Source organism: Orcinus orca, chromosome 7, assembly GCF_937001465.1.
Source record: "Orcinus orca chromosome 7, mOrcOrc1.1, whole genome shotgun sequence".
Taxonomy (NCBI): domain Eukaryota; kingdom Metazoa; phylum Chordata; class Mammalia; order Artiodactyla; family Delphinidae; genus Orcinus; species Orcinus orca.
The window spans coordinates 66,015,301-66,027,448 of record NC_064565.1 but is presented as its reverse complement, the minus strand read 5'-3'; the positions used below and the strand labels follow the sequence as shown (position 1 = coordinate 66,027,448).

At 40.4% G+C, this 12,148-nt stretch overlaps 1 protein-coding gene and 1 pseudogene across 2 annotated transcripts in view; one reads left to right on the top strand and one right to left on the bottom strand.

Moving 5' to 3' along the window:
- PLEKHA3 (pleckstrin homology domain containing A3) overlaps positions 1 to 11,377 on the bottom strand; it is a 94,663-nt gene extending 83,286 nt beyond the window's left edge. The window contains exons 1-3 of one of the 2 annotated variants that reach the window (XM_049712591.1): positions 10,734 to 11,377; positions 6,842 to 6,958; positions 2,105 to 2,260 (exon numbers count right to left, since the gene is read on the bottom strand). In XM_049712591.1, coding sequence (XP_049568548.1) covers positions 2,105 to 2,260; positions 6,842 to 6,958; positions 10,734 to 10,773 — 313 coding nt within the window. In that variant the 5' untranslated portion in view covers positions 10,774 to 11,377. The remainder of the gene's footprint in view (positions 1 to 2,104; positions 2,261 to 6,841; positions 6,959 to 10,733) is intronic. The other variant, XM_004267377.4, reaches the window with a different exon arrangement.
- LOC105747874 (40S ribosomal protein S26-like) lies at positions 5,774 to 6,124 on the top strand (annotated as a pseudogene).
- Positions 11,378 to 12,148: the final 771 nt, after the last annotated feature.

The window sequence follows — 12,148 nt, the reverse complement described above, 5'->3', positions numbered from 1 at the left end:
TTCTTACGCATTAAAGATAGCAATCTTTCATCCCTCCAAAATACTGTAAATACTTTTCAAGATCTGTCAGCTTTCTTTCAGTTTTCTTTACTGTATTTTGGTAACAGAAGTTTTTAACTTATATAGTTACAACTGCTCTATATAAACATTCATTTGTTTTCTTCTGTTCCTTTCACAGCTTCATTTTCACATAGTATTGGTTTAAGATTTTTTTTTAATTAAAAGCCTATGTTCCTTTCTTTAATATATCCAGACAGACTAAACATCCAGCCATAATCTCAGCCACTCACTTACCAATACCTTCTAAACTAGATGTGTAAGCAGCAGAGGAAGGAAAAAAAGTATACACAGTAGATCCTGGTGCTTCTCCATATTCTTTGAGCCAGTGGCACTGCTTTGTGGTACTAGTCATGAAGCCCCTCTAGCCAGAGTAGACCAAAGCAGCTCTATCTGCCCATTTAACCTAACCTAAATTAATTTTTACCCAAGTTTAAGTCCATTCCTTCTTTTTAACTGTAGATATATAGATATATAGATATATAGATATATAAAACAAAGTGTACTATTTTAACCATTTTTAAGTATACAGTTTGATGGCATTAAGTACATTCACATTACTGTACAACCATCCATCTCCAGAACTTTTTCATCTTCCCCAACTGAAACTCTACACACTTTAAACACTAACTCTCCTTTTCCCCCTCCCTTAACCCCTAGAAATCACCATTCGATTTTCTGTCTCTATGAATTTGACGACTCTAGGTACCCCACATAAGTGGAATAATACAATATTTGTCCTTTTGTGACTGGCTTATTTCACTTAGCACATATTCAAGATTCATCAAGATTCATATCATTATTCATAGCATCTGTTAGAATTTCCTTCCTTTATAATAAGGCTGAATACCATTTTATGTATATACCATACTATGTTTATCCATTCATCTGTCTATAAACATTTGGGTTGTTTCTACCTTTTGGCTATTGTGACTATTCATTCCCTGCTTTTTTTTTTTTTTTTGATGTGGACCATTTTTAAAGTCTTTATTGAATTTGTTACAATATTGTTTCTGTTTTTTTGTTTTCTGCTCGTGAAGGCACGTGGGATCTTAGCTCCCCAACCAGGGATGGAACCCGCACCCCCGGCATTGGAAGGCGAAGTCTTAACCACTGGACCACCAAGGAAGTCCTCATTCCTTCTTATCCTACCCTTAACCACACTCTATCCGTGATGTTCTTTCACATATTTGAAAACTGTTATAAATTCAATCCTTAGCCTTCATTTTTCAATAACCCACAATTTAGTTGTTTTCACTAATTTAAATAACTTCTATTGTTTTTTAATTATAAAAGTAATACATGCTCAGTGAAAATTTTTGAAAATCAAAAATTTATAGGGAAAAAAACTGCAATCTCACTACCAAGATATAAATACTGTTATTATTTTCACATTATATCTGCATATAATTGAACTAATACCATAAATTATTTGCTTGGCTCTTTTTTTTTTCTTTTTGGCCATGGATGCGTAGCTTGCAGGATCTTAGTTCCCCGACCAAGGATTGAACCCAGGGCCACGGCAGTGAAAGCGCTGAGTCCTAACCACTGGACCAACAGGGAAGTCCCTTGCTTTGCTTTTGAACGGGCAATATCTGTAGCTGGTAAAGTCAAAAGTTATGGTCAAAGGGTATAAAGTGAAAAGTGAGTGTCTCCCACAAATTCCCTTTCCAAAGGTAACAACCTGACCAATTCTTACATATCTTTCCTGAGTTGGCCAAGGAGTGGCTATGTAATTTTGAATCCTGCTTTTTTCAATTATCACTTAACTTTGGGCATTTTCTCATATCATTAAAATTCCTTGTAAACATTTTACTGGCTACATAATATATCAGCCTATGAAAGCACTATATAGTTTACTGAACCATTCCCCTAAATTTAAACCTTGGCAATGTTTATAAATTTTTTCACTATAATGAACATCTATGTACATAGATCTTCTACATTTCTGATTATTTCTTTGGGATAAATTACTATAAGTGAACATGACAATTTACATTTATGTTAAAGAAAATATTCTCACCACAAAGGAAAAATTTATAGTTACCTTTTTCTTTTTTGGTCCTAGTATCAGACAAACAGGCTTTGGAGCTCCCCAAAGCAACCAGCCACCTTTGTCTTTCAGCTGCATTCACTGCCTTCATGTAGAAATGCTGCTCTCCTGGAATGATTAATTCCATTCTTGTGTTGTCTGCTGAATGGACTACAATGATAAACAAAGGGGAAATATAGTCACAAACTCAAGTAATTGGTGGAGAATCAAATCATCACTTACACAGTATTAGATGTTTCAGACCTAAAACAACAAACTCTGATTCAAGAGGCAGGCAGTGACACCTCCTTAAGGGGTATCCAGGGGTACCCTCCAAGCCACCATTCTCACATATACCCAGGCTGGCAGTGGTGTCAAAGTGGTGGTAGCATGTGAACAGAAAACAACAACAAATTAACTACTGAAAAGTGAGATCTAAGAACTCCCTCCCCTGGGGCCACCAGTACCCCTGTCACACTTATCACACTCTTTTTTACAGAATTTTACGTCAACCACCAACCTAAAATAGACCTAAATATAAAAGGTAAAACAATAAACCTTCAAGAAGATTTCTTAAATAGGACATAAAAAGTTCTAATTAAAAAAATTTTTGACAAATTGGGTATTACTGAAATTAAAAACTTCTGTTCGTCAAAAGATACCATTAACAGAATGAAAACACAAACTACATATCAGGAGAATTATCTGCAATACGAAAACTCATTCAGACTATATGAAGAACTCCTACAAATCAATGTGAAAGATAGCTCAGTTTAGAAACTGGGCCAAAGACTTGAAAAGGGACTTCAAAAGAAGAGGATGTTCAATTGCCTAATTAATATCTAAAAAAATACTCAACATCATTAGTTATTGAAAAAAATGCAAGTTAAAACCACCATGAGAGGGATCTCCCTGGTGGCGCAGCGGTTAAGAATCTGTCTGCCAATGCAGGGGACACGGGTTCGAGCCCTGATCCGGGAAGATCCCACATGCCGAGGAGCAACTAAGCCTGTGTGCCACAACTACTGAGCCTGCACTCTAGAGCCCGCCAGTCACAACTACTGAGCCCACGTGCCACAACTACTGAAGCCCGCGTGCCTAGAGCCCGTGCTCCGCAACAAGAGAAGCCACCGCAATGAGAAGCCCGCACACCGCAACAAAGACTAGCCCCCGCTTGCCGCAACTAGAGAAAGCCCGTGCACAGCAACGAAGATCCAACGCAGCCAAAAATAAATAAATAAATAAATTTAACAGTGATTCAATCCATTAGTGTTTAAAAAAAAAAAACCACCACGAGATAGCACTAGGTATAATAGAAGAATTCAAAATCTTCAAATTGCTAATAGTAAGCTTTGGCAAGGATGAAAAGCAACTGAAACTCTCATACTAGTTGAGAAACAAATTGGTACAATTACTTTGGTAAATAGTTTGGCACTATCTGAGACAAAAAGTCTCTCCTTGATCAAACTTGTTGGGCTCTTCTGAACCCTCTGCTTGACTAGGCCCAATCTGGGGCTTCCAGCTCTGTCCTAGTAGAGTCCACTTTTAGCAAACATCCTGCTAAGTCAGTTTAGCCAGAATCCCCCACCCTCAATATCTGATCACCCTCCTTATCTGACCAAATTCCATTTCCCACCACCCCCAGGTAATAATATCTGATCACCCTGACCTGCCTCCAATAAGAATCCCGTTAGGTCTGTTTAATCAGAATCCCCCTTTATCTCTGAAGTTTCATCCTTGTAATTTTCCATCCACTGATTCCCCTATCCCGCCCCCTGCCACTCTGTTCCTTGGCTATAAACTCCCACTTTTCCTTGTTGTATTCAGAGTTGAGCCCAATTTCTCTCCGCTACTGCAAAACTCCATTGCAGTAGCTCCTATACCTATTCCAACAGACCTGAGTAAAGTCTGCCTTACTGGGTATTTTTAATAATTTTTTTAAATTGAGGTATAGTTGATTTACAACATTATACTAGTTTCAGCTGTTCAACATAGTGATTAAAAATTTTTATAGACTATACTCTACTTATAGTTGTTATAAAATATTGCCTACACTCCCTGTGCTGTACAATACATCCTTGTAGCTTATTTATTTTATACACGGTAGCTTGTGCCTCTTAAGCTTTTACCTCTATCTTGCTCCTCCTCCCTCCTCTCTCCCCACTGGTAACGCTAGCTTGTTCTCTACAGCTAGCTTGTTCTCTACATCTGTAAGTCTGCTTCTTTGTGCCTTACTGTTTTAACAAAAGTCAAGAATAGTATTTCCTTTAATATCCGTTAAAGCTGAATGTATGAATATTCAATGTCTCCCTTAGCAATTCCACTCCAGTTCTAGATATATACTGAACAGAAACGCATATATATGTTCAACAAAATAAATATATGAGAATGTTTATGGCAGCTTTACTTATTATAGTCCCAAAATGGAAACAAAATGGAAAAAACAAACAAACACCCATCAGTACTAGAATGGAGAGCCAAACTGTGGGACAATCACACAATAAAAATATTACAACACATCAGTAAGAATGGTGAACTGTTACAAAGAACGACATAGATGAATTTCGCAAATATAATGGTAAGCCAGACACAAAAGAAAACATTGATTTATTCCAGTTATATAATGTTCAAAAGCAGGCAATACTTAAATATGGTGATAAAAGTCAGATTAATGGTAACCTTTTAGAGAGATTAGTGGCTGAGGTAACATGATTATTATCCCAGCATCTAGAATGCTGATAATATTCTAATTCTTGATCTAGGTGGTGATTACACAAATGTATTCACTTTGTAAGCATTCTTAAGGCTGAATATTGAAGATTTGTGCCCATTTCTGTATCTTATTCTTTAAACAAATAACAAGGACAACAATAACACTGCCATGGCTTGAAAAAGTGCTAGAGTTGCCTTAAGAATTCTGCCACTAACAGTCTTTTAAATATCCTCAAGGTTGTCAAATCTTTGAACTTTGAATGTAGTTTGATTTCTGACAAGAGTCAGAATCTCATTTGGAATCAAATATGAAGAATAAGATGAGATAAAACCATCATTTTTTTTTTATATCTTTTTTTTCTTTTTTGGCCGCAGTGCGTGGCATGTGGGATCTTACCCCAACCAAGTACCAAACCCTGTGTGCCCCATGCAGTGGGATCACAGAGTCTTAACCACTGGATGGCCAGGGAAGTTCCCATAATTTTTTTAAAAAATAAAAATTCATGCTTTGAATGTGCTTTTCTTGTGTGATTTATAAAAATAAAACAAAATTACACCTCATATAGTTCAGAGAATATGCAAGTAACAACGCTGAAGTGTTTCTATATCTTATGTAGCCATGAGCCCCTGTAGGGTGTAACACGCCCTTCTCTAGTGCTTTATTTCTTCCTTCAATTCTCTTTGAAGAATTCAATACTTTTCACTACCACTTTGTCTGATTTCTCCTACCTACTTGCACCCCACATATCGCAACCACACACACAAATGAATCAATGGTCCATGAAACCTTCCTTCATGAAAATTACAGCATGACTTACTGCTTTTTTCTCCCCTTTTGAAAAAGCACAGTATGGAAAAGGAGTGGGGAAGGTAACTTTACAGTAGAGAAATCTGACAGACACTACCTCAGACAGGTGGTCAAGGTTAATGTCAAGAGTGGTATGTCAGCTCTCTCGGGTCCTCACTTCCAAGATGACGAAGAAAAGAAGGAACAACAGTTATGCCAAAAAAGAGCCATGGCCATGTGCAGCCTATTCACTGCACCAACTTCGCCCAATGCATGCCCAAGGACACCATTAAGGTCATTAATTAACACAGTAGAGGCCGCAGCCATCGGGGACATTTCGGAAGTAAGTGTCTTCGATTCCTATGTGCTTCCCCACCTGTACTTACATCAAAACTACATTACTGCGTGAGTTGTGCCAGTCAGAGCAAGATAGTCAGGAATCATTCCCGTGAAGCTCATCCCAGACGGACCAAACACTCCCACCCCAGTTTAGACCTGCAGAAGCTGCCCCATGACCTCCACCAAAGTCCATGTAAAGACTAAGTCCTTATAGACTGAAGAAAAACCATCCTCTCCAAAAAAAATATTAAAATGGAAATTATACATTGGAAAAAAAAATGGTGTATCATGTTGACAGCATGTACTCCTGATGTGATCTTCCTCCCTAAAACCCATAACCCCAGTCTAATCATGGGAAAAACACCAGACAAATTCGGATAGAGGAGCTTCCTACAATATTCCTGACCAGTACTCCTTGAAACTCTCAAGATCATTAAAAAAAAGAAGAAAAAGAAAGGAAAAAAATCTCTATTACCCAGAAGAGCTTACTTCCAATTCAGCAAAGAACCAGAGTTTATGACTCTGGTTCATACTTTATCAAAAACCTGCGCTGGCCTCATCATCTTTAGAGTTCAGCTTCCAATCTTTACAACACGCTTCAATGAACATGAAAGAAAACACTTGTAGACTCAGCATGGACACTAAAGTGGCATCCACAAGAAATTGCTTTTTCAAGTCCACATTGGAAGACTAGCACTAGTACTTCGAATTTCAATTCAAAGTATATTTATAGAGGGAGAAATATCAAAAATTGTGCCTAACAATGCTAAGTGCCACTTCTGAACGCTAAGGAGATAAATGGCATTAGAAGATCCCTTCCTGGTTACAAACGCTTTTCTCCTCTTTTTGCAGTATGCTGAAGAACCCTTTACTTACCTAACTACAAATTCATTTAATTCCATATATTCACTTACCTTTAATTTCACAAACTGCCATCTTTATACTTCCTTTGCTCCCTTTGCAAACATCATCTTGTGAATCATAGTAGGACAGGATTCCATTATCTAAAACAAACCAACGAGGCTGCCAACCTACAAAGATCATAAATAACAAAACAGCAATAAAAAAGTACTTTAATCACACAGAAAACTATGATTACAAAATTTACCATCCATGTCATTTCTTGGCTCTAAAATAACATTCTGACAATGAAAATCTTAATTGCCAAGACCTGCCCAAAATACTCTTGCATCAATCTCCATTTTGCTGGAAGAGATTTCTGGAGAAACCTCTAGATCAGAATAAATATGGGGAATAATACCTTTATTCTGGCTTACAACCTTCTCATTAACAACCCATCAGACCCATCTTCAAAAATAGCCCTACACACAGAAAACAGCCCAAACACAATTGCCCCTTTCTTCTAAGGGAAACAGAGTCAGGTTATAACATAATGGAAAAAGCAACAGAAGACATGGATTCTAGCCCTAGTTTTGTTATCATTCTTTGTCCCAGGTTGAATAACCTGAGACGAATTTTCATCCCATTAAATATCAAAAATTCCCAGTCTCCAAAATGAGTGAATTGAACAAGAAGACCTCTCAAGTGCCACCTCGCCCTCTAATTCTGCAATGTGGCTTTCCTCTCTCCTATAAAATACTCCACCTAAGCCAACTCCCTTGCACACAGTGAGTGCTGAATGATTTACAGTCTCTCACACAGAAGTCGCATACCCTGTGGTGAGAGCATGGAGCCACCACTCCTCTCTCCTTGCCCTGCTGTTGCACAGCTCAGGCAGAAATGCTAGAAATTGAAATCATTCATTTAATTAGCATTGACTCAGTGACTACAGCACACAACTATCACAGACTTGGCTCTAATGCGAAGCTGGGGGTGATGATGTCTTTCCTTGAAGCTCAACTCCCACTCTTGCAAGCCATACTCAGTGTTCCCTGAAATCTTATCAAGCATGCCACTAATTTACAACAGTTCACTGATTAATAACATGGTGACCATGCTGGAGGCAGTGCGACTGCCCTTGTTCTTTCTGTGACTGTTAAATCACCATTCAGCCTGGTCACTTTAGACACTGTCTGCTATATTAATCAGTTCAGTTTTTCTGGGCCAAATAGTACCAAGACAGTGACAGATAGGGGAATCATTCTTACATCCTGATATAGACCCAGGATTTACCTCCCCAAAAGGCTTTACCTATAACACTTTTGAAATGACAATGCTGAGTAATCATAAAAAGATTAACAGCAGGGAATGTGATAATACAGTTCAGAGGGATGGATATCCAAAACCAAGTTTCAGAGGCTTGGAAAATTCTTTTTACGAAACTCTATATTCCTTAATGAGGTCTAGCAAATTAGAAGGTAAGTTCTTCTGGTACATGAACTTTATCTTGTTCATCACTGAATTCCCAAAACCTGGGAAAGGTGCTTGGCACACAACAGGTACTAAAAAAAAATTTAATTCTCAAGTGATTGAATGAATGAATGATTACAGAAAACTGAGATATTGCCTGTTACCCATAAGAGTACAGATACACAGTATATTCATAATGTATTGGGCATGCATAGAAATGATGAGGATGGTATCTTTCCAAACATTAATTCACCTTGGCAAACAAATTATAAGAAGGTTATGGTGAAAATACACTCCTCTAACCCCAGTCTAGTGTGCCTACAGGACAAATTGTGATTTTGTAAGCCTGCATTATTGTGATTCAATATCTCTTTAAAATAAATATTGAGCAAAATGATTCATTTAGAATTTGTACCAACTTGAAAAGTGACTATAGTTAAGTATATTAATCTAAGACTGCTAATGATCTCTACATACCTCTTTGAAGAAATATTTAATGAAACAATCTCTAATTGATTCACACATATATATAAGGGCTATATCTGTGAAAAAAATGCATAGGTATTCCTTTTTCTAATACGTTTTCATAACACACATTCTTTTTTATCTCAAACTACCAAATGTTACTGAAATTCTTATTCTCTACAAAGGATTCTTAAAGCACACTGTCATCAAACTGGAAGGTTCCTTAAAGATCACTTAGTATGAACAGCTATTCATCCTTCTGACCTAAGATGAACTAAAATAATCAGCATGCCACTGAGCCAAATTTAAATTTTAAAAATAGAATTCTTCCAAACAAAAGATTTCATTTCATCAAGCTTCTACACTGCATACTAGCAGTTAACTTAAATGCTCTGCAAAGATTAAAACCTTAAGTACACAACGTTAAAAGCTCAACCAGCTGGTGCTCAGCGACAGGAGATGAGAAAGAGGGCCACTAAGACCACATTTAGCTCCAGGAATAAATTTTGACTCATCTTAGTAATCACCCATTGCTCTGGGCTATGCATAAGATCCTCACATGACCTCCCAAGCCACTGCGTGCTTAGAATGTTTGCAATGAGATGATCATCTGCATCTCAAAGCAGAGTAACTACCATCTCAAAGTTAAACTAAACAGTATAACTGTTCTCACAACAGCCCATGTGAAAATGCCTAATAAAAAAAATTTGCCTCGTTTTTTTAAATGTTTCCTGTTAAAACATACCACTTACAGAAATAAAGTGTTTGACATTCTAATGCAAACAAAACATCCATGTATCATAAATGTTAAAGCATTCGCTGCTATAAATGTCTTTAACATTCCAACTAATCAAAAAAAAGAGACAATTATAGCTCAGTGCTTATGTCTTTAAGTGTTTATGTGCAAATTTTGCACAAGGTCAGATGGACACAAGTTGAATGTCTGATACAATTACTAAGGGGTTCAATACTTTTGGCAGAGTGAACAAGTGGGCAGCAAATCAAGACTGGCCTATTACACTAAACCAAGAAATCTGTTTGCTATTTAATCCTACTTTAAATCCACTCCCCTTCCTCTAATTTGGTGAGATCACAGAATTCTGGAGTTGGAAGACACCTTCAGGATAAACTAGTTGATCACCACTGCCCTATGAGACAGATCTTGAGAGGAAAAAGTGACTTGTCCTTACTGTTAGCTGATGGCAGAGATGGGACTACAACTCAGATTTAAGGCTCTTTTAATAAACCAGACTGTTGGTGTCATGGAAAAGGGCCCTTCCCTGCTGGTCTCTCATTTCTACAGTAACACCTAGTTCTTTGGTGTTCTTCCTTTCAACCAACTTCATGAGTGAAACTGATTTGCCTGCTCCACCTTCTGTGTCTTGCACTTTCTCCCACAATTTCTCACACACTTACCTGAATACCAAAACATAAGGATAACTCATTGACAATCAACCCCTAAGAGAATATAATCTGGGAACAGCTTCCAAAATCTTGCTTGCTATGCTTGAACAACTTCAACGAAGAGAACTTTTAAAATAAACCGTGTTGCTAAGGAAAATTAAAAGAAACAGTGAAAAGATTTCCTAAAACGAAATCTTGATTTTAAAGGGCCCATTACAGTCCTATGCCCCAACAACTCAGTTATCAACAAAATGCTGAATTAAGTGTGAATAAAGGCAGAGACTGCAGCAACACATGTAGAGTGACTAGGAATGGTTCCGGAAGCTACAGGAGAAAACAGAAGTATTATTACACGGGCAAAGAAATGGTCAGGTGCACTTCCCACCCTCAGGATGGTGCGCAGCCTCAAACTGTCCCCTGCAGAGGCCAGATGGGCACTTACAAGGGACAGAGAGAGCGATTAAGCCCGGGAACCAGACAGAACCGATTCGCTGTGAGGGTCCCCGCCGGCCTGCCGGAGGGAGGAGGAGCCCCTTACCCGCCTTCTCCGCAGCCTCCCTGCCTGAGCCCGTCCAAGTTCTCTCCCCGCCGCCCCCACCCCCACCCCGGTCAGTGGAGCCCTCATACCCGTGAGATAGTTGGTCCACTTGTACAGAACTCCCTCCATGCTTCAGAGCCCGGCGCCGCGCATCCTCCTGGCCCGGCGCCGGCCGCGGTGAAGGGGGAAACGCGGGGCCTGGGCAGCCCCTCCCGGCCCGCTCGGGCCCCTCCCCGGGCGCCCCCAGCCGGCACAGAGCAGCCCTCAGCCCGCGCGCGCTGCCGGGACGTGGCGGCCCTCAGAGGCCGGGACGGCGGCCGCCGCGTGGTGCTTCGGGGCCTTGAGACATCCCCGGGCGAGCCCCGAAGGCGGCGGCAAATTCGGGACCGCGGCCGGCCTCCCGCTCGCGCTCCCACCGCCCCGCTGCTCCCTTCCGCGCCCCGGCGCTCCTTCCTCCTCGCCCCCCTTCCTTTCCTCCCCCAGGTCTCTCGTTTGTTTTCATTGACCTCGACGTCGCTTTCACTTCCTGGATGAAAGGGGCCGGCTCGTCCCGGGAAACCCCTCCCCGGCGGCGGGGCTGGAGGAGCGGGCGCGCCTCGCTGCGGCTCAGCCCAGCCCGAGGCTGCGCGAGGAGGGCGGGTCGGAGCCGTGACTCCTCCTCATCCTCCCACAGGCCCGAGGCTGGCGGCCTTGGGTTCCCGCTCTCACCCAGAACGCCGAGCCTCGGACCGACGGCCCCCCCGGGGCCTAAGCCTCAGGACTCGGACCTGGCTACGTGCGCAGCCCCCGGGCCGACCCTAGGACTAGCCGCCCCCCTCCCCCACCCACGTCGCGCTCGTAGGCCTCTCAGGTTTTCCTGTAACTGAGCCTCAGGTCTTTCTGGTGGTTGTTTTTTTTCCAAAAAAAAAAAAAAAAGCCTCCTCTTTATGTTTCCTTCGTATCCTTCTCCCATTCAGGGGGTCCGAGAAATTATCTTCTAGGAAGTCAGTGTGCATTAAGAGTCCCACCACGCCGACAAAGAATCTTAGCCACAACTTCATTTAGAATATAAAACACGGAAGCAAGCGTTGGACTTTATTTTAAAAATGGAAGTTTTCTCTAGCCTTTATGATTTTTTAAAATACTGTTTGGAAATGACCATCCCCTTGTATAATTGACAATAATTTTCAGATTTCTGTAATTTCACAAGCTTTAAGCAAAGCCGATATAAGCAGGCTCGGTGCTGCGGCTTTTAGGCTTTTAGCATCACTGAGGCGGATAACACCTCCCCTTCCAGAGCCTAATCCAGGCCTTCGCTGAGGTCCTTCTGGTTTGGGTAAAAGTCTTTGGGTGTTCGCTTGGAAATACGGCGAATTGACGGATAGATGGACAGATGGAAATATATTTAATAAATCGAATACGTATAGTTAAATGTTAATGATAGAATCCAAGTAGCGGATATAAGGCCGCGGTGATGGGGTAGTAAAATTTATTCTGTATGTTGTAAAGTTCTTCATGCTAAAAT